Source organism: Orbicella franksi, chromosome 2 (genome assembly GCF_964199315.1).
Source record: "Orbicella franksi chromosome 2, jaOrbFran1.1, whole genome shotgun sequence".
Taxonomy (NCBI): Eukaryota; Metazoa; Cnidaria; class Anthozoa; order Scleractinia; family Merulinidae; genus Orbicella; species Orbicella franksi.
In genome coordinates, this window is record NC_138146.1 from 31,863,481 (window position 1) to 31,886,063 (window position 22,583).

At 39.6% G+C, this 22,583-nt stretch overlaps 2 protein-coding genes across 3 annotated transcripts; both read right to left on the reverse strand.

Moving 5' to 3' along the window:
- Positions 1 to 357: 357 nt before the first annotated feature.
- On the reverse strand, positions 358 to 8,770 carry LOC145479311 (uncharacterized). Of its 2 annotated transcripts, XM_081457645.1 has the most exons (7): positions 8,422 to 8,770; positions 6,460 to 6,683; positions 5,254 to 5,421; positions 4,289 to 4,480; positions 3,382 to 3,657; positions 2,330 to 2,621; positions 358 to 1,767 (listed from the first exon to the last, which is right to left on the reverse strand). In XM_081457645.1, exons 2-7 carry the CDS (start codon positions 6,671 to 6,673, stop codon positions 1,281 to 1,283), a joined length of 1,629 nt encoding a protein of 542 aa, XP_081313771.1. In that variant the 5' UTR covers positions 6,674 to 6,683; positions 8,422 to 8,770; the 3' UTR covers positions 358 to 1,280. The 2 variants fall into 2 exon arrangements, with proteins under 2 accessions (XP_081313771.1, XP_081313770.1); XM_081457644.1 differs by lacking the exon at positions 8,422 to 8,770 and having other exon boundaries at positions 6,460 to 6,956.
- Positions 8,771 to 14,958: 6,188 nt separating this feature from the next.
- Positions 14,959 to 21,447, reverse strand: LOC145479323 (large ribosomal subunit protein uL4B-like). The gene is made up of 7 exons (XM_081457663.1): positions 21,314 to 21,447; positions 20,207 to 20,479; positions 19,387 to 19,683; positions 18,790 to 18,953; positions 18,507 to 18,596; positions 16,794 to 16,877; positions 14,959 to 15,215 (listed from the first exon to the last, which is right to left on the reverse strand). Exons 1-7 carry the CDS (start codon positions 21,314 to 21,316, stop codon positions 15,044 to 15,046), a joined length of 1,083 nt encoding a protein of 360 aa, XP_081313789.1. The 5' UTR covers positions 21,317 to 21,447; the 3' UTR covers positions 14,959 to 15,043.
- Positions 21,448 to 22,583: the final 1,136 nt, after the last annotated feature.

The following is a 22,583-nucleotide window of genomic DNA, read 5'->3' on the forward strand; positions in this document are numbered from 1 at the left end:
ATGACGAAAATACCCTTTACCACCCTACGCATAGGTATTGCACGGTCAGCAATTTTTGAACCAATGGTATCACTTTACGTCAGATGCATAAGCTCAAGGAACAGGCCCTGTAACTTATGGTAAAGGTCATACTCAAAGTGCTTTAACTTAAGTTCCTTCTTCAACAGTTTTTTGTGTTCAGAGTTGCCCTCTGTCTAGGTAAAGTAGAGATCCAACCGGTTTTAGACCGAGTGGTTATTACATAACCAGCTATAAGACCCAGACAGTCAATATCTGAATTTCTACTAAGCTCACGTTATGTAACGTTTTTGGTATCGGCACTTGTCAGAGAATCGCGGACTGTCATTTAGCGCCTTCCTTCCAGTAAGCAGGCTCTCGTTGAAATAAATACCTCTTTAAGTGTTTTTTGTCATGAGCTCCGCTATCTATAAAACCTGCGGTACTCGTTTTTTACATGCAATGTGTCAAATTAAGTATTTGTAGTTTGGCTATGATATGACATCTGTGAGACGATATCGATTTAGAGACTCAGTTCGCGCAAAGTTTTGTGAAACTCCGATAACTAAAAGTCGACATATCTTTTGATAAATTAAGCCAACATACAGCTATTTCTCTTCTTAATGGAAGATCTCTGGAATGACGAGTAGTACTTTTTACGGTAAAAGATGCGGAGTGGATATTTATGTTTTCAAATTTCTGAAGAACCGCGCTAAGGCACCTTGAAGTAAGCTAAATTTATATATCGCTTGTAACATATGTTCGTTTATACCGCTTTAAAACATTTTGACAACAGTTGTATACTCCAGTCCCTAAACTCTCCTATCCTTCCGCGTAGTATATACTTGTGACAAGCGTGTCGTCTGTGCTGTTTACATCAAATCGGAAGGTTGGGGCCTAACAATTTTTGATTGGTTCGTTCTGAACATGCGCATGAAAGTTATCCTGAACTCTCTTTTCGCCCGCCCGGGTTCAACCCCCACATGGGCGGGAAGAAAGAAGAGTCCATGGACTGGACTAGGCAACAGTCAGTAAGGTTTACCGCAATCACACTTGTTTCTTTATTTATATCGATGTGCTTAATTATAAATATCAATAAATTATCGTCAATAACTCTGTATGGCATAACGTGGTCCGAGAAGCCGCTTTTTAGTGCTTATGGTGCACACGATTCCAATACACCAGCAACTATGATTTTGTCAAATGCTGAGCCTGGTTTTCATTAAGTGCACGCATTGAGTTAGGGAATGCTCCAGCCTTCGCTTGCCGAGTGATTCTCCAATTTACTCTACTTCGTTTATCCACGTGAATTCCCCGTAGTCAATTTCTCCGTCACCATCCTCGTCCAAAATGTCAATTAACTTAGTCAGCTGATCATCGTCCATGGGAACTCCGATGCCCTTCAACCCCTGCCGGAACTCGTCCCTGGTTACTGACAAGCTATGATCCTTGTCAAACTGGTTAAACAGGTCAACCAACCGGTAATTCTTGTCCTCGACGTATTTCTTGAGAATGTAGATTAAGTCAGTTTTCTTGTTGTTGCCGTAAAGTTCATTGAGTTCGTCTTCTAGTTTTCCAGACCGTTTGCTCACAGTGCAGGCGATAGTAAGCCCCGGATGTTGACCCAGAAGGAACTCCACGAGGGCTTGAGTCTCTAAATTGATTACCACGCTATTGAGCAGGATCTTTTCTAGTGCTGAGTCGACGTTGTTTTTCATGGCGGAGAGGAGGTTAAATGCACCGGCATTTTGGAGAGGGTTCATTCCAATCCTGCAGTTAAGAAGAAAATCGTTAGGAGATTACTTCAAAACCATAAATGTAATTTCAACATCGTGGGGTGTTAAAAGTTAAGTTGGAACCAGGAGTGCCTTTCTGGCCGGCCTGATTGCACATAAGGTTATTCATCAGATAAATACACCTGCAATGTACCATGGAACCTGTAGTGTACCATGGGCAATTTAAATGGCATCAACAAGATTCTACATATGAGATTTGTAGATTTGATTAAGCTAGCAGAATAAATTTTTGCTGGAAGTTTTTTTTTTTTTTGCGGATCGTGGAAAAACCGCAAGTTCGCAAAAATTAGAAACCTCAAAAATTTAGTGCCAAACAGTATCCAGAGTTTAACTGTTAACCAAAAGAGTTACTCGTCACGGAATCAACTGCATTTTTTGTCTTATTATATATACTAGACTGCTCAACTTCTGAAGAACAAAGGAAAACACGTTTCGCCTTGTTTCTATTTCATGATACCTTTTAACAGAAATTATACTTCTGGAAAGTTCTTGTATTGTAATCATGACCCATGCTTTCATCGTTCTTTTTTACAAACCTTAATATTTTTAAAGTGTTGTTGATTTGAAGTCCCTTGCTGAGCGCCAGTGCTCCTTCAGTAGAAATCCTGTTGTTGCTTAAATCCAAATCAATTAACGTGTTGTTTTCTCTGAGAGATTCTCCAACCGCTGCGGCGCCTTCATCAGCGAACCCATTCCAAGACAAGTCCAGCGTCTGCAGGCTGCAGTTAGCACGCAGCCCTTTTCCGATAGCAATCCCGCCCTTGCCTCGAAGATGGTTCCAGCTAAGGTTAAGGTATTCTAGTCCACCATTGGCATCAATGGCGGGACCTAAAGTAGAATTATGATTTTAGATTTATTGCAGGATGTAACGTAATCCCTTTTTTGTGATGGACTGAATTTTAACACTTGTTCTGAGAAAAAGAATGTAGTACCACATTTGGGTATAGAGCGTATTCACTCACGTGTCCAGCAGCCATACAAATTTACTGGAACAAAAGAAAGTGATTACATACATAAGAAAAGAGTTGAACTCCCACAGAATTGGTTTGTTACACCAACATGGCCGCCGTTTCATTTTTCTGGAACACTAATATGGCTGCCATGACGTCATGTGCATACGCTCCATAGTCTGTAAATATGGGTTATTGACCAAGTGTGAGGTCAAGATGGCTGGATATTGGTCAAGTTCTTTTTTTGCGAGTTTATGGACCGAGACGTGGTCGAGGTCCATAAACTCGCGAAAAAAGAACTTGACCAATATCCAGCCATCTTGACCGAACAAGCTTGGTCAAGAAAGGATTTATTATATGGCTTTCGGGGAAATTTTTCTTGCGGGACGCGGTGGGTAGTCCCGAGCGGGCAAGATAGCTCCATCTGGCCCACTCGGGTAGCCAATCACAGCGCAGGATTTGATTCATCTTGCCCGCTCACGGAGCTAGCCATATAATAATGATGCTAAATATTACTGGGACTAAACATTTTGCAGACCCGTTTATTTTGTATAACCATGATAACCAGTAACACAAAAACGGCCGATTCAAGGCTTGACGGGTTTATGATAAAACACAATTCACCAGCTGTAACTCACCAAATAATACCCCTGCATCCTCAGCGAACTCATTATGGCTTAAGTCAAGCCATGTCAGCGTTTGGTTGACACGTATTCCTTCCGCCAGACAGGCAGCATCTTTGTCCTTGAAATCGTTCCATGATAGGTTGAGAGTCTTAATGGTGTTATTGTCCGTGAGCACTTCTGCGATAGCCTGGGCACCAGGGCTTTTGATCTTATTTTGACCAAGATCCAACTCAGTGATGTAAAAGTTTTCCTTCAGCAGTCTGGCGATAAATTCACTGCCTTCGGGGCCTGAATGAGACAATTCAACGACAAAAAAATAAATAAAATAAAGTAATATGTCAGGGAGACGAAAACTTAGTGTTCCCAATCCCTTAAATTAGTTTAAATAAAGTCATTTATACATCCATACATTCAACGGACAATACAAAAGTACCGAATCTTCCAAGGTAGATTGAGTTAGAAGCTTCAGTGAAAACTGACCGTAAATGGAGTATGTATTTTACAATTTTTCATCAGGCACGGTTTGATTTCTTCTGGAAACTAAATGCCAGATAGAAATGTTTTTCCTGAAATTATATCATGCTGTTTCCTGAAGAAGTCAGACAGTAACTGGGCAAGTTGAAATTTTTGGAACATATTAAGATTCAAGTTAACCCCAGCCGTACAGCCAGCCTTTTCTCCTTAGTTGATAAATAAATGAAGTGAGAGGTTTTGATCATTTTGGCATGTATGTTATGTTCTTGATCCATGGCGAAAGAATGAGGAAGCCTTCAACGTACTGAAACTAGGCGACTTCGTTAAGTCAGGCTTGAAACTTCTTTGTTTTGAACACTCCACGGTGTGAACGTACTGGTCGGCTCTACATTTTCTAAAGCAGTAATGTCATCATAACACATGTACAATCCGTTCCGGTTCTTACCTATTGCGCAATCTCGCAAGTTTAGAGTCGTCGTTGTTGTGTTTCTCATGAGTGCAAATGCGATGGCCTGGGCGCCACTAGGTCCCAGGCCGTGGTGTTTGATGTTTATCTCTTCCCTTGTAATGTGCTCGATAACGAAGGAGACTGGGATAATACCAAGCTGGGAACAAGCATCTCGGTAAGCTTTGCGACCTAAAAATTGGAGTAAAATTGGTAATATACTGGCTCTCTTATGTTTTAGAATTGGTCTATGCTGACAGTACGTCAAGTTATGGAAGCACGCGAGACTTTGAGAGCAGGAGGGAAGCGTGGGAGTTGATTGAGGGGCTACCGAGAGCAACTCTAACTTTTCTAGGGCTCTCGAGACGAACGCTTGCACTCAGCATTAGATTGTACGTATTTACTTCCTATGTTATAATGCGATACTTCTAGAAGATCGTAAACTGAAATTTATGCAAGATTTTTTGTTTGTTTGTTTGTTTTTGTTTTTGTTTTTTGTTGTTGTTTTCTCAAAGTGAGTTGAAATACAGACCAGTAAAGGAAATATCCATATTTTTAAATCGTAATCGACTGGATGGGGTTTAAATCATACAGTGTAGCTGAGAATTGGTCAAAATTTTAATTGCCAGCTGAAAAATGGCAGGCTAATGAAAATGACCTGATAGGCGAGATCTGAGATCTGAAAAATCTACTGATGGCTCAAAAATGGGCTGCAATCTTAACCGATCGCTGAGAAATCGAAGAAATTTTAATTAATAACTAAGATCCTAACGCCCCGATTCAGACTCTTAGTTTAGCACATCTCGTGTGGCTAAGAAATGAGCCAGTAAGGTCAGTACATGATTATGACAATAACACTGAAGCAGAAGCCGTGACTTACAGCTGTGAAAATCGTTTTCGCTGTTTCATTGTTTAATCATGTCCCAGCTAGATGTTTATTCCAAAACTAAAATAATTTATTTTACCTGTAGGATCATATTCCTCTCGAGGTTCTTCAAACTCCAGATCTGTATCGTAGTCGCTATCTTCAACGAGCTCTCCGTCAGAACGCAGCTCATCCTTAGATGTGTCTTCAGCTGGGTTGGGCACTGGGGTCAACTTGCTTTTGCCTGTGCCTGCTCTCTTGGATCTTGCTGTTAACAAGAAGAACAAAACAAAGAGATCAGTGGATAACGTTAGAATACATCGAGAAAGGACAGCCTTCTACTAAAAGATATAGAAGAATTTAAAGAAAGATCTGCATCACAAATAGCAATTGTCTTATTACTTAATTCTGCGGCAAAAATACTATTTTGTTACGAAGCAACCGTGATGTTACACATTACACGAACCCACATTCACAGCTTCTTACTAAAAGTTTTGTAAAAAAAAGTATAACTATAATAAAAGGAAAAACTATAACTATATGCAGAATTTTGACCTTATATACTCATCTAAACTGACAGCACACACTTTCTTTTTGTTGTGTACTCTGTTTCCACAATTGAGTACACACATGTAACATAGAATTTATGACATCATATCGATGCACCGATACAAAGTCAAGATTAAGATGTCAAAAAAACTGTGAGGACTAAATCAAAGACTTAGCAGCCAAGTTGATCGGTACAAAAAGATGAGGTTCAAAACGTGAATGTCCGCCGTATGTACGGTATGCAAATCCTGCGTGGCGCCGTGACTGGTCGATAACTTGTTACCGATCGAAACCGACCTTGATCTCCTAAAAAAGAACAGGCATGCGTGTATTACCTTTTATACCATGCCATAGAAAATGCAACCAATCAGAATACAGGAAAGCCGTTGTACAATCGACGGTATTACAACCAACCTTCCTATCGTACGCCACGCGTATGTCGCAATGATTCGGTTGGCCACTGTATTTTCTAAGGCGTGGTATAAAATAGTTATGCAACGCATACCATGGAATATCCCACATGTCATTAATATTTGTATTTTCATGGTATACACACTCGCCTTAAGGCCCGAGTGTACAATGTATATCGAGAAAATACAAGTGCAGTAGGATATTCCATGGCATACCTCTCAAAAGCGTTACATAATTAATATGTACATCAAGTCGTTTTTTTCTTAATAATAGAATCATACATTTTCCTGTTTTGGTCTACGATGTATCATAACACGGCGATATTAAAGTTTACTATACTACTCACCACTTGAATTTCGGCTTCTTCCACTTCGCTGACGACTTTTAGAGTCTCCTTCGGTGATAATACCTGATTTGAGTTTCATATGCGCGCTTCCTATCTCGGAGCTGTTCGCTATTATATTCTCATTGGCGTCGTGATCGGCATCTTGCACATTCAGTGTAGGCACGCTTTGCAGACCTAGTTTTACCTTGTCATCGCTTGTACTTGTAGCGGACATATCGGCTAATCTATAGAGCAAAGATTACAGACTTTGTGTTTTATCTCTCAACGTGAAATTAAGAAAAAATGATCTAACGTGGAGATAGGTGAGGAATGATCGTGAGCTATCCGAAGTAATATTACGTTGCTTTTAGCTTTTAGCACAAAACTCATTATCAAGAAAAAGAATTCAATATAAATCAGAGCTTTTTTCCGCCGCACGTGTCATTCGTTAATCATAGTAGAACAGGAAGCTTTTAAGTTTTCAAGTGCAATTATTACAACAGAACATTATTATAGTGAGACTTGTATTTATGAACGTCTTTTCATTTTCCTGAAGATTAAAATGCACTTCCTTGATGACGCTTTCAGCACAAGCACTCTCAGTCGAACTCTGAAATAAAACAATGTCAATGCCGCAGAAATTAAGACGTCAAAGGCTGATCTTTAAACCAGAGAGCCTTTTAGAACAAAAGTATACAGATTACATGTCCTGACATGTAGTTTCAACCGAACATTATCAAGATCGATTCTTAATTGGGATCTTTTTTTTCCCTTGGTCTATTCTTTTCATGAAGCTGTTCCTTTAGATCCTTGTCATCCTTGACATGAAATAAATCTTTACATTCCGGCCTGGATGTGATGTGTTTAGTTCCCACAATGGATTTAATTTTGGAGATAAAGTGGTTTGACTTAAAATATATAACTACCGTGCACGGAAGATTTTTCTTTTGTGAATACCCCGACTCTGATTTTATTTATTTCAACTCGAACCTCGAATCTTGGTCACGAAAACCACTATAAAACAGTAACATTCTGGAGAAGCGGAAAATACATGTATAGTAAAAGCGGAAAACTGATCTAGTAGTACCACGCCGAATGAAATGGGCGCTGATTACACAATTTTTGTGTGCTTATACTCCCTCCAAAAACGAAAAAGTTGGATTTTCACTCTTCATGATGGTTTAATTGATATCGAGTTGAATCTAAACTCTGTTACAGTCTACATGTTTATATTATTTATCCGCCTCCAGGCAAAAGAAGAGTCAAAGTGTTTTGATTCCGGATTCCGCATTTGTCATGTAACAAACGGTTTGGAGAAAAAGGACGCAAACTGCCCTTGAAATATTACTAAGATTTAGGCTAGCATTTACTTTGTCAAACCATTTTATAAGCTGTTTCATATTGGTTAGATGGCTAAATGCACTTGTCGTGTCAAAAGTGCGCATTCTGCCATGAAAACAGAATCATGTTAATGTGGACTGTATTCATGGCCTTTCAATACACTAAAAGTTTCCAAGAAATTTCGAACAGCTCGACCAATTCCTCACGTCTATCCAGTTTCTTTTCGACTATTATACACTGTTCACATCAGTCGGTCTTTTCACAGTTGTATGGATTTAATTTAGATCATGATAAGCATACACTCGTGCATGTCTGGCTAATTAGCATCCGAACTGAGTTTTACTCTTTTAGAAGCGTTATTCAGTCAATCTCACACGACAAACGAATGTACTATTACACAGCGACTTGACACTACAGCAAGAGGCTGCATGCGGATTATTGATTTGTACACAAACAGATTATGGCGTCCACAAGTAAATAAATTATGCCAAGAAGGAAAACAAGACACAAAGCCTACCTTGAATTCATAACAAACAAATACGAATAATTTCGCGCGAAAGTCCAAATGAGCAATGCGATATCTCTAATAAACTCATCAATTACAACAGATCCAGAACATGCTGAGTTGTGCCCAAGGCTTACCGTTTCTCCACTACACGACCCTTCCGTGCCAAATCACTTTAGATTTAAAAGACGAAAGTTTCCGAGTTAGACGTCGGTGTATTACGTGTTGAAGTTATTGTCCTGTTTTGAATTTCAAAAGACAGCGCACTTGCTTGCAATTTGTCCAATCAATGTTGCCTAGCAACCCTAACGCTAATTCAATGACTAATGCTCCGTGTATTGTTCTCTTTTTTATCTCAAGAGAAATCAAACTGAAAACCATTTCATCTGAGAACAATCCAAGATCTATCTGTAATCCTTACTCATTTTAAATTTCCAAAGCTTAGAAAACGGGCCAATTAGACTGGAATATATGTGTCAAAATGACCTGTTATGTACAAGACAAAAATATACATATCTACCCTGTAATCTGTAATAAACAATTAGAGTAAGTTAATTTAATCGTGTTACAAGTGAACAGTGACTAGTTAAAAACAATGTGAAATGCCTCAGTGCCATCAGCAGTGTTTATCCGAGTGCTGATTACGTCAAACCAAGCAAGTTAACGATTGAATTGTCCGTGTCGCTCGATTTTATCTTTACTAGGTAAGGTTAAGTCTGCATACGAACCAAGTGGCCCATCAGGCCGGAGCTTATCCCGGTTTCTGTAGCATGAAGCGACTAGGAGTATTTCTACTCCCCCCCCCCCCCCCCCGCCTCCTCCTTCCTGGATGGGATGCTAGTCCATCGCAGGGTTACCCCCAGCATTGAATTCGCCGGTGCCCATTTACACACCTGGGTGGAGAGAGGCTCTGTGAGAGTAAAGTGTCTTGCCCAAGAACACAAACAATGTCCCCGACCGGGGCTCGAATCCGGACAACTCGATCTTTATGACAAAATGTAATTTGTGATAATCTGTATGGACGTAATTAAATTAATATTTTGCCGACATGGAACAGAAAACTGTGTGCGAGCGTAGTATGCGAAGGCTCATGGGCCAGTTAGTACGTATGTAATAAGAGACGGTTGAGAAACTTGTTACATTCTACGGTCAGCCTTGCCACTAACAACTTCAGATAAGGTTATTTTTTTGGTTTAGTTTTAGTGTTGTGCTAGTAGTACTTCAAGTGAAACAAGAGGATGAACCTAAACTTGACTTCGTTTTGGTTTCCAGTCTATTTCATCACTTTTCCGCTCTCCCAGTGGAGAATTGGACTGTCGCCTCTCTGCTTCCAGGCTATCCTATCCTCTGCAGCTGATACCGCTTCTTCCCAAGATTTTAATTCTCTCTCCCTAAGCTCCCTTTCCAGTATTTTTCATCCTATTTATTGCAATATATTTCTTCAGGCGGCACATTTTTACCTTTTTATTTAATTCAGTGCGGTGTATTGAGTCTGAAAAGGGTGAGAAGACGTCTGGCATTTCAGAGTGTTTAGTTGCAGGCCTAAATTTGCATGGAAAAGATTCTGTTTCATAGTATTTTTCGACGTATCTGGTGCGAAGTTCTGTCCAAAAGTAATAAAGAACTACGATGTTCCACGATTTAAGCTTGTTTTAATAAGAAGCTCCACGCTGTACATCATGGCTTCCGTGAGCAACAACAACTACAAAAAAGCATCGCGGAATGGCTACAAAACACTATCGCCAACACTCACTTCCGGAATGTTTACATCCGGCTTGCACCATATACACTACATCTGTTTGAGTTTAGAGTTGTAGGCCAGAATATCGCAGCAAATACAGGAGTTAAACTCGAAATTTAGATAAGAAAAAAAAATAGGAAATGTAAATTTTGTGTCAATCGCAAGGATTATGATCGGCTTTGCTACAGGTAACATCGAGAAAGGGATAAAGTGTATTAGACAAATGTACTTAATGTTTTTATCCGTTTTGCATGTTACTGGAAGAGTCAAGACCTTTTGTAAGCCAAAGTCAGTTACAATATAAGGCTTAGAAAAATATCTTCAAGTGCATTCTTCGCTTTGCTTGGTCCGATAAGCAGCTTATCACACTTAAAGCCCTAACTTTGTAACGTGTTGAAAAAAAAAGTTAATCTAATTTGTCCGTTCCCTGATATAAAGTTTCCGGGCAGGATTTCCCTCTTGTAATTTCCAGAGTTAAAACGTCTCTTTAACCTTCAGTCCCGGCCTATAATGTTTCAGTTATGAACCAGGAGCCCATGTAATGAACCAGTTCTTACTCTTTGATTGGCCATCTGAGCGAGTAAGATTACCTAGTGATTACCCGTTGTTGTTCGGTCAACATGTCCGGAATTTGGGTGTCCTTTTTTCCTCAGTTACTTTAAAAAAGAAAAGCAAATTCTTTAGCGTGTTTATGGACCTTGTCTGCTTTTCGGCCATAAACACGCAAAAAAAAATCGAAATTGGCCAATATCCAGCCATCTTGACCTCACACTTGTACAATATCCCATATTTCTATAGTCTACTTAGCTTATAGGTATATATTTTTCATTTAGTATAAAGCTCCATGTGAAAGATCTTTTGTCGGAGCCATAAAACATTTGAAAGAGACTAGAAATTAGGAGAACGGAAACATATTAGCAAAACCCACACAAACCTGTGATAGAGGACATTGTTGGTTTGAATACTCGACATTTATTTATTATTGTTGTTGTTTCCAGAACAGCTTAAGGTACGTGCGGAGGAATCGGATGCAGGGTGTGCGACTCGCCTCTCCTACGGCAGAGAATGTAGTCAAAACCACAAAAGGGCTTAATGTTTGATTTTTTTTAGCACATATAAGCGACACGTCTGTGGGTTTTGAGTAATTCCGGCTTCAAACAATTTTTTTCGAATTATTTTTAAAATGACCGTTTTTCTTAATGGTGTCCGCAGCCGGCAGAGTCAAGTATATCAATCCTAGGCAATCCCGTTGAAGTTAGCCCCGGTATAACATATTTAATTCATCGTCTGGAAAAGACATCTTCCTCTAAACCAGTATATTTCTCGTACATATGAAATAACGAGATTAACATTCCACACATAAGCTACAAACTGTTCATAGCAGCAAAAGTTTCAATTTGCGTCGTGTGGACAACAATAAATGAAATACAGGAGATACTCACTATATCTCAATTGGAACATTAACGGTTAACTACCGTGTGCTCGATTTATCCTCATTCTAGCCTGCGTTCCCTTCCTTCCCCCTCCAATCGCGCTTCGCACTTCTTGTTTTCCCTCTCCTTCTCCTTTGAAATCCTACCTCCAAAACAACCCTTATTCCAGAAAAACAAACATATTCCGATTCATTCCAGAAGAGCCATTCCGACCGTACAGCAGTGAAACTATTATTTCGTTCCAGAAATAATCCCAGGTTTGGATTCTTGCGCTTTTTTAGGGGCCGTCATGGTAGCTGCTGCATCTGACTGATCTGAGAAGTGTGTCTCTCTCCTGTTTGTGTTCATCATCAGACCTCTCAAAAGTTTCAGGGCGCTTTTGTTCGAGTCGTTGTGACCGTGGTACTGAAACATCATTCCGCACTCTTTTCAGGAAGCAATGATTTCTAGTCTAAGATATAGTCACTACACTTTGATTCCTGGCGCTCTCTGGGAAGCGAGCAGTGAGAGGCGGCTGTATTCGCATGCTTCAATCATGTCTCCTTTCGAAATGCCATTTTGGAATTGAATAAAGTCCTTCATTTTCTTAATTAATTGTACAAGGAAATGACTAGCAGCGACCCAGAAAGAGTAAACGCTGCCTTTTGCCCTTCACTAGGGGATGAAAAACCCGCTAGGTCTTGAAAACTCAATATGGTTTTAATTTTAAACCAGTTGTGAGTACAATATCGTTTAATTTAATTAGTTTTTCAATTGCCATCGATTTATCGAATAGTTGTCTGACATCGATGTTCATTGTCTACCCTAGGAAGGTGACAAATTCTGTTTATCTAGTTCATTTAGCAAGTTCTTACAAGTTCCTTTGTAAAAGGATGTGAAAATGAGATATTCGAACCGTCGAAAATGGTTAGAATGAATGACATTACATTTTGATGACGTTTATCCGTGTCCTTTGCCGCAAGTTACACGGTCTTAATTAATTATGATTAAAATCAGGTTTTCGTCGTCTACTTTACAAAATTAATAATTCGGCTATAATCCGTTTTGATGTAAAAGTTAACTAGCGATATCTGCCTGATAATTCGTCCAGTTCTGAATTTACCGGCTCACAAAATCTAATGTAGCTAAGTTTATGTCCCATTGATTGGACTTCAGTCGACACTTGGTCGTAGAAAACACAACGTCTTGCTTGGTGTTTGAAATCAAACGTATGCTCGTCCGTTATTAGTACCAAACTGAATGAAGATCGTCCGACTTGAAAATCTCTTTAAGTTAAGTTGAAATACATGTATGATGGATTTTTCTTAAGCCTCTTGTACCCTTGCGTGTCACACTTGTCCATTCCACTCTGAACTGAGGTACAGACCTGTTCTGAAGTTCCCGATGCCCCTCTCCGCCAGCAAGTCTCTTTTCTTTCGTATTTCCTCAAAATAACTTGCTGCAAAGTCAACCAAGTCTTCACGGCTGGGTTTTTGGTTGATGGCAGTTATCGTAAACCCTTCCAAAAGGCAAATCACATCCTCTGTGATACAGACACGATTAACTAACTTGGACGAAAACTTTTGTTCTCTTGAAGCAATACTCTGACGCATGTCCAGTAAAAAGAAATGATTCACCTTGGAAATAATAACTGAATAGTCAGCTGAATCTTCCCGGCCTTCGGATCAACTCCTAGCTGGCCTTGAGATGCGTGCTATTCCACTTCACTGCTGCTAATTAAAAGCAGTAGGTTGCACTGGTGTGTCCACTTAGCATTGAGCACGAAACCAATATTGCCCTCACGCGATGTTACACACAACAAATATCAAAATCCTTGGCTAAAAATAAAGAACTTCACAATCACTAATACAGTATGTAACATTCTGAACTTGACCGGACACCACACAGTCGTACTCTTGACAATGCCCGGTTAACCAAATAAGATAATAAACCCACAGTTATCTCTCCCAAGACATTTAATCACCTTAATTGGCTGCATTCAAGGGATTATAATTTTAAACATAGCTCGTTATCCGATAAAATCTCTCGCGACAACATTCATGCCGGGTCCTTTATAGGGACTTGATATAATGCACGTATAAAGATGTGTAACAATACTGAAGCTCGGTCAAAGGCTAATGAGAGCCTGTCTGAAATTAAGACTAAATCATTTCTTAAGTTCCACGTATCCCTTAATTAATATTTGGCTTATCTGAAAATACAAAAAGGTTTCAAACAGATCGCATTAAGTTATTGACCCTTTGTCTAGTCGTAAGGAATAATAAAATAAGCTGTGTTTTCCGGATACATCTTCACGCCCTCCCGCATTTTAGAACCCTGCTGTTGGTGGATTTCTTTATTGTTTAGGTCTAGAAAATGCATGCCAAAAACAAGCGCGCGTACAATCTCGTTCCCAGAGTCTTCGTTCCCCTTGACCAGCGGTCGGAAAACGAGAGCTCTGGGAGCAACCATTTCAGGCATGCGCCATTGATAATGCAGACTGCGCAGTGAAACCGGATAGGCAGAATCACCAGAATTCGGTTATTTCAAAATGGTTGCTCCCAGAGGTCTCGTTTTCCGACCGCTGGTCAAGGGGAACGAAGACTCTTGGAAAGAGATTGGCGCGCGTACCGAAGTGGTCAGTTGACGCGCGTGCGCATGCTCCTGACTTCTTGTTTTGCAGGGTAACACCTCACGCTACTCTTATCAGTCAAATGTTCAGTCTGCAAAGTTTAAGACGGTTTTCCTGGCAGTCGCAGACGTTAAGAGAGACCGCAATGGCCGAGACAGCTCTGACGCTGTCACAAGTCCAATTCTGAAGACTAACAACTGCCCTTGAAATCAGCATTATGTTACCAAAAAAAGGAAGATAAATTTTAATCGCTTTTCAAAATTTTGTGGCCGGCATAGTTAGCATTCAATCATGTTCTCTTCAAGACCGCTGGCCAAGAAACTCGACATAACTCACCTGGAGCCAATGCGCACGCGCATAAAACTAGATTACGTCACAAATGAAAGCAATTTCTTAATTATCCTTTACAACGCCTCAAAAAAGTACTGGAAACTTGGCCTCCACCAACAGTCCATTGCAACGACAAAATGACTTCCAATTCACCTAAAAGGACGATCCCTAATGGACTCGTCGAGCTGCTAGAGGGATTTGTACTTGTTGTTCTTAGAGACAAGCCGGAGGATTTGGTGCAATACGCTTCCGATTACTTTTCCTCGGCCAAACGTAGAAAGGTTTCTCTGGAGGAACATGGAGCAAGCGTGGACGAGCTAGGAGTGGACTTTTTTACCGCTACAAACTGGAATGGGCTAGTTTGAGCACAGCTTTGGAAATGATCTGTATTGTGTGTTAATAGTGACCTGTCTTGTCAGCACAAAGGTTAAGTCTGTAAGTAATTTTCAGTCAGCAGGACAACATTAAGTCCAGGAATCAACAATCGCTTTTGAACACTACATAAACGGCGAAAAGACAGTTTAAATGAAAGGGTCCCATTTCTGAATCATCCACTAAATAAACAGTCGAAAAAAAAAGACATCAAAATTCCACTGAATTAATTGCTGTTTTTATTCGTCCATTTAACACAGCATCAGAGTAGCTTATTTTCCTTCTCTCTTCTTACTCAGTACAGCCTCTTTAGCCGCTCTCCTCCTCTCCACAGTCAGCATTTCAGCTCGTTTGACGCTCTTGGCGTGCGGGTTCAGTTTCATCATGATGCCAATGTTCTTTAGTGGATTCTTCTTGCGGGTTGCCCGGCGGCTCTTTGATGGTCTGCAAAACAAAATCACCTCTTTAAATCCCTAGCCAAAGCCAATTATCATTACTGAATAAAGTACATCTCTTTCAACATGGCTGGCAGCGGCTAACTGCACTTTCCAGCACTTTGACCACAATTAATTGAGGGAAATGGTTAGGAAGGCCGGTAAACATCAAAGAAGCAAATAAACAAGCTAAGATCTTTGTTGGAGGGTCCTTGACCCTGCACATCTTCTGTTTCATGCTCATAGACTATGCACGAATAACGTAATCTTAATGTTCCATTAGTTGGTTGTATGAGCACACATAACCACCTTTTGTATTTTGTCAGGTTTTGTGCAGGGTCAACCCCCAAAATAGCAAACTTTGCCAGATTTCCTAACCATTTCCCTCTATTACACTGTAACTATGCTTTGACGGGTCATTACTGCACCTCTTTATCTATATGAGTTATACCACTGGTGGATATGTGGTCACTTTCTTAGCCTTACACTGTATATGTAATCATAACAACAGTACATCTTGTTCAAAACACCTTTTTGCAATTTATTAGCGTAGCAAGGTAGACCTGAATATCAACGAATTTCATAAAGGAGGAAAAACAGGCTTATAACTGAAAAAAATTAATTCGATTATTTTTCATAATCAAATTGTTTTCAGCCTGTTCAAACACAACTTTCAGTGAAGTCTAAAAATTCTCCTGAGAGGGCTCTGAGCTACCTTTTTCAAAATTTAAAGTACTTTTAGCAGGATATATTGTTGCTATAGCAACCTATTTTATAAATGACCGCAACATGTTCACTGACAATTTCGCATTTGAGTAACAACATTGAGCCATCTAGTTGATAATTTCTATCATTCTAGTCTGCTTGCAGGGAATTAATACTGCAAGGACAGAATCCTTATTACAATGACCATTGACCATTCTATCAATTACAACAGTTTACTGTACTCAATTTTGCAATTAGCCAATCAGAACCAGTGTTTACTGTCTTGATATCCTGCAATATCAGGTAATGTGACCTGATCTGATATGGCTACAATATCATGCTCACTTGGCTGAAACTTGGTACGGTAAACTTCTAGCAAAGAAAAAAAAACTGACCATTCTGATGCTTATACCTAATGCTTCCTTGGCATATCAGGCTTGTTTGGTCTCACCATGGGTATTTTGGTTTGACTACAACTTGCCAAAATATGAACCATGGCTCAACCAAACTCACCTGATATGCCGCCGAAGCATACAAAAAGGCATGATTAGGTATAAACATCAGAATGGTCAGTTATAATGAGGGAAAAAAGTCCAATCACCACTGAATTTATCTACTGCCAATGCTCTGAACATGTATTGTTTACTTGTTGTAGTTGTTGTGTTCTTTTTCAGTCATTACAAAAGGGGTTCATATACTGTTGGTATTTTGAGGTCTACAGATGTCAGAATATAACTGCAAGGCCATCTTAATACTCATCTGAGTCATTGATTACAGGCATTTGACAAGAGCATCATGACAAAGTGATACAGCTGAATTAGAGCACTGGCACAAGCTGTTTTATAAGAACATAAGATTATCTCAAAGTTTGTTTACTGCTTACCCAGCTGGTCTGATAACAGACTGTATCTCCTCACTGTTGATCAGGCGATTGAGGTCTGCATTGCTCATAATTGGTTGAGGGAGACTGTAAAAAAACAAACCCAAGGGTTACTTTTAATGTCATTGATGTGAAAACAATCTGTTTGAGATGTTCAGACGACATTAAGGGCAACAGCCCTTGAAACAGTTCCATCCCTGGTACTATTTTCACTCTTACTAGTTTCCATGTCATCTTTACTAATTGTGCACTTCATCAGTATGAAACTGCTTTTAAAAATGCACAAAAATAACTTTACACGAAATAAGAACAAGGTCTGATAAGTGATGTACATGTAAGAAACCACTTTGCAGAAATGCAAACATGTGTGGTCTGTTGTGATTTCAAACTGATAACATTTTGAATGTATTTTGTAGGTCAATTCTTTGCACCCATTCAAATTATGCCATATCTAAATATATTTATGTACTTATTCAGGGCCAGGTTATTCGAAAGCTGGTTAATGCTACCCTAGGGTTAAAAGTAAATGGGGGTATTCACTTCTCTTCTATAATAATGTTTAATTTCACTGCTTATGTTTTGTATAGTTTGAGATTATTCAAACTCAAAACTGAAGAACAAATAAAATATAAAAAAAACCTGACTGAAAATTTTACAAAGCTGAAATCAAAATTCACACTTATTCTTGTTAGTTAATCAGGCTTTGAACAAGCAGGTGTTCTTCATGTGAGTGCAAGACTAGTGACTTAAATCGCTGTTTATTAACTGGGATGAATGTTTGACTGTCTAGAGCCTTTTTAGATGAGTGTTGAAAGTAGTCAGGCAATTACTTTGGCTTTCATTTGGTTTTACTACAATTTGAGATTGGCTGAGTAGTCTAATCAGTAAGTAATTGGTTTGGTTTTGGTTTTTGTCTTACAACACTTAACTGAAAACCACTACTGTTTAACAAATATTCACATTTACCAAATGGGGGTCTACATGTAGTTTCTTCTCATTTCCCTTCCCACAGAAAAATTATTTGGGCCACCTTGTTCAGTCTCCAGAATTCATAACAATCACACAATTAAATCCTTGTGTGTTGATTGGTTTTAATAAGGGATTAGTCAAAGTCTGATCACCAAGTCACTTCCCCGGGTGTACTTTTTGCTTTTAAGCTTTCAGCTAAATTTAAAATGGTTTTCAGCCTGGACTGGTAAGTATACATATAAGTGACTAAGACTATTTCTACATGTACTTCCCCCTAGAAGGGATGCTAGTCCATCAGAGGGTACCTCCACTTAACATGAAATTTGGCGGTACCCATTTATACACCTGTGTAGAGAGAGGCACTTTGAGAGTTAAGTGAATTGCCCAAAAACACAACACAATGTCCTTGGCCAGGGTTCTACCCTGGACCACACAATCCTGAGACAAGTGCACTAACGATGAGGCACTGTGCCTCCACTTGGTTATTGAAAGGGATAGAAAACTTCTAAAACTTTTGAATGGTTTAAAATTTACTTGTTCTTTCTTGAAAATTATATTTATCTCAAGAGTAGCCAAAATGCTCTGTCCTAGCAGACAGTGATTTTTGTTGGTCGCAAGAACTTACTTGTTTGGAGAACACTGAATTAGTCAGTGGTGTCTTACACAGGAACATTAGCCTACTTTAATCCCAGCATATATCTCTGTACATGTACCGTACATGCAGTGAGCCCAAGTACATCGACTTACTTGAAATCCTTCTTTTCTGAAGATGGTTTCTTTCCAGTTCCATACAATGCATCAAGTTTCTCAATGGCTCCTTTACTCCAGATACAGAACCTGCCAGTACACAAGTCAGCAAAAACTGTTGTCAGTCTATTGCTATCAATTTGTTGTTAAAGCAATAGCAAGTGAAAAATTAACTGTCTTGAGTGTTGTAAAATTTAATAGGCCAGGCAGAACTCAACAGTGTGACTCTTGCTGACCTTGCACAATGTGCTTCAACATTTAGCTATTGTTTTGATCTCCTCACCTGCCCATGTGACCACCAGGACACAGCTTCAGGAGATTCAATCGATCCACTGACAAGATGTCAACCCCTGGTAAGTTGCGAAAAGCTTTCCTCACTCCATGATCTTCATTGTAGATGACAAGCGGTCCTTTGCGCATTACAGTCCTTCGGTTACGCAGCTTACCCTAATAGGAATTTGAAACCAACATTAGATGCGCAAGAAACCAGACAAGAGTTGGTAACATACTTTTGAGCGTTTTACCTCGTTTTACCTCAAGCATGATGGAGGTTACATATATTCCTCTACAATATGATTTACCCCATGGAAAGGAAATTTTTTTCATTTAAATGAGCTTTGCAAAGAAGTACAATGTATGGAAGATCCTTTGCCATGAGAACAAGATAACATAATTTAAGACATGAACTAACTACTACATTTTCTGTGATTCAATCAATTTAAAGCATGTTACTACAACTCTTCATAAAAATATTTGTATTCTGTCACAATACAAACCCTGAATTACAAAAAAAAAAAAAGATGTGAGAGTCCATTCAAGTTACAAACAACTTAAACTATGGGAATGTGTTCTATTTCTGAAATGGTAATGCCAAACTTACTTTGCCAGCACGGATCTTCTTGGAATCCTTGCACTTTTCCACATCCCCATAAGCATTAACAGCCTTCAGCAGTTTAACTGCTGCACTTGTCTTCTGCAGGGATTCAAGAGCATCTGACACCACAAGAGGGACCTCAGGGATCTCTTCAACACGGTGACCTCGGGCCATCACTAAAGCAGGGAGAGCTGAAGCTGCCAGGGCTGAACACATGGCATAGCGGCGCTGTTTCTGGTTGATCTTACGATGCCAACGGCGCCAGGTTTTTGTGGGAGCAAACATACGGCCACCACGACACATCTTAATTTAAAGTAAAGGATAATCTGTTTTTCCTTTGACCTTTGAAAGCTCTTTGTTCTACACAGTATATTGATAGCTGTTCAGCAATGCTGTATGTGATCTGCACATTACATTAATATTGAATCACTTTCAACCACTTGGCCAACTCTTGGAGTCTTGTGGAAACTAATAAATTAATGTACAGTTCTCATTGGGAGTTCTCATTGGGAGGCACGGTGGCCTCATAATAAGTGCGCTCGTCTCCGGATCGAGCAGTCCGGGTTCGAGCCCTGGCTGGGGCCACTGTGTTGTGTTCTTGGGCAAGACACTTTACTCTCACAGTGTCTCTCTCCACCCAGGTGTATAAATGGGTACCGGCGAACTTAATGCTGGGGGTAACCCTGCGATGGACTAGCATCCCATCCAGGGGGGAGTAGAAATTCTCCTAGTCGCTTCATGCTACAGAAACCGGGATAAGCTCCGGCCTGATGGGCCACTTAGCTCGCATGCAGACTTTACCTTTTACCTCTCATTGTAAGGATACATTGCCAAAAGCACCTTGACCTGAGCGATGAGTACCACCACCCCGCACACGTGGAATCCTGGCAACGGCACGGCCAGTACCCCACGACTCAGCAGAGGTCTGATGCCCAGCAAGTTTGTTGACAGCATAAGCTTGCCGCTTGTTTTTGGCCATGTTGGTGTGGACAAAACCAACTACATCAGGACGAATGGGAGCTTTAAACACAGCAGGCAGAGTGGTCTGCCCTACATTTTCTCCTGCCTCATCATACACTGTTATTAAAGGTCTAGCCGCCTTAAATCAGAAACAGAAAAAGACAGTATTACTGGACATTCACAAAATGACATCAGAGTTGGCGTGATATAAGTTCACCCGTGAAACAACTATGATGGTAACATACATGTACATGTAATTGTTGCATTTTGTTTTAAACACAAACTTTTAACTAAACAACAGAGTGTATTCAGGCATACATTTAAATATACTACTTCCCACAAAACATTACAAAGGGTTGCATGTCCTAATGCATCTCTTCTTTCTAGTGATGAACAGGCCAACTCTTAGCCATTGCCTAAGTTTTATTTTACCAGTTCCACGGATTTCAAATCAATTGACTGTTTTCTCTTTCCACCGAAATGACTAAAACAGCAGAAAGAGTTCAAGACCATAGATATTATGCACCTTAAGCGTTGAAGGAGATTTTTCAAAAGAAAGTACAAGCAAATCCCTCGAAATGTTCCCAAACGACCTCCTTGATAGTAAGTGTGGTTTAAGAGTTCGAATTCAGCTTTAGCTTAAAGTTTGTGGTAGGCAGGCCATGAATTCCGTTTTGCTTTCTTATTTTACTAAAAGATGAAAGCGTTGAAATCAAATTTTTAATAACGTCTAACAAGGAAGTTTACAAAAAGCAGATATTTTAGAACGACTGTCGACACAAATCCACGTTGTGAAATATTCCAACCTCTTAACGAAACTACAAGCAAAATTTAAGGAGAAAGCTTTGCTATTTTATCTTCAAATTTCGCCAGTATACAGCTTAGTATTTCTTGAGCTCATATTGACTCCCTTCAACGTGTAACATAAAGGAGAAAGGTAAAAAAAATTAGACATTTATCCCTCCTCACGTACCATTTTATCGTATTCAAGATGGCCGGCGAAAGAGAGAGAATTGTACCACGTGTGTACAGATAAAAGGGGTTGCCCCGTGAGTCTGAAAGGGCGAGTGGCCGAGTAGTGCCCAGATTCCGCGTCTTTATTTTTGGTTCTTTCGTTCTTTCGTTAGCTTTCGTTCTTTCGGTTTCTTTGGTTAGTTCATGCCAATAGACCAATTTCGATATATTAAAATTCAGTCTAACACAATAGACCTCAGCACGAGGCTCTGAGGAATAAACCTCACAAACTCTGTAGTTATTCCCCAGAGTCTCGTACTGAGGTCTATTGTTTTTGGCTGAATTTTAATATATCGAAATTGGGCTATTTATACTGCTGCGGAAATTTTCACTCCGTTTTCATGGCCCTAAATTATTTAAGGTGGGGGTTAACCTGAAGAAGGCTGGTTTGGCCAGCCGAAATATAGTTGTGTCGGTTTTTGATTTCGTATTCTTCATTTTATATGTGAGGCCGATTAGATCACTATTGATCCAACGTATACCAGCAGGATCATCGTTCCGGTTGCTTGCTTAAACATTTTAAGGTGGTATGGTACCCTCAATATGGACCAAAAAGTTTGTTTAAATATGGTAAAGAAAGATCAATTGTGTGCTATTGCACTCAAGAAGGGAAATTAAATTTCTAGAGTTTTACTCAAAATGGTTGCTATGGAAACCAGCCACAGCCTTTTGAAGTAGTATTTTATAGTATTGACGCCAACGCTTCCTGCTCTTTTACAAAACAAGAATTGACTGTCAAATAAACATATCATGTAAGTTTCTATTTTGTTCTGTGATATGAACCTAAGTTTTGACAGTTAACTCTTATTTTCAGCGCTTTTTACAGCTTTATTTGGAATAACCTTATTTTTTACCACACCCAGTGGACAAATCATCTCAAGTCACGTGACAGACCTTAAAATGTTACGATTTTTTTGGTTTATATCATCACGACACCATTGGTCTTTGATGAGCCCAAGTTTCAGAAATTCTACTTAAAAACCTTGCAAAGTAGAAATGTTGGCGCGAAGTCAGTCGGTACAAAAGCAAACTTTTGAGAAAAATGCACTTTAAGTTTCTTACACGAAGTATTAAGCATTTAACGAGCCACAAATAGTGGGGGGAGGGGTGCAGATTGGATCTCGGGGGAGGGGGTACAATGGTTGTTCTATTTTGTAAAAAGTTACCGCAGTTGTGGGAAATATTCCTTGTCATAAGGGAAATGAATGAGCCTGTGATGGCAATTTGAG

Excerpts from the sequence above, each read along its gene's own strand:
- LOC145479311 (XM_081457645.1), bottom strand. The coding sequence starts at position 6,673 with ATGTCCGCTACAAGTACAAGCGATGACAAGGTAAAACTAGGTCTGCAA. Across the intron at positions 2,622-3,381 it reads GGATGCAGGGGTATTATTTG|GTCCCGCCATTGATGCCAAT; the intron begins GTGAGTTACAGC and ends ATTCTACTTTAG. Across the intron at positions 1,768-2,329 it reads AACACTTTAAAAATATTAAG|GATTGGAATGAACCCTCTCC; the intron begins GTTTGTAAAAAA and ends TCTTAACTGCAG.
- LOC145479323 (XM_081457663.1), bottom strand. Across the intron at positions 16,878-18,506 it reads TCAGAAAAGAAGGATTTCAA|TCTCCCTCAACCAATTATGA; the intron begins GTAAGTCGATGT and ends GTTTTTTTACAG. Across the intron at positions 15,216-16,793 it reads TCTGTTATCAGACCAGCTGG|ACCATCAAAGAGCCGCCGGG; the intron begins GTAAGCAGTAAA and ends TTTGTTTTGCAG.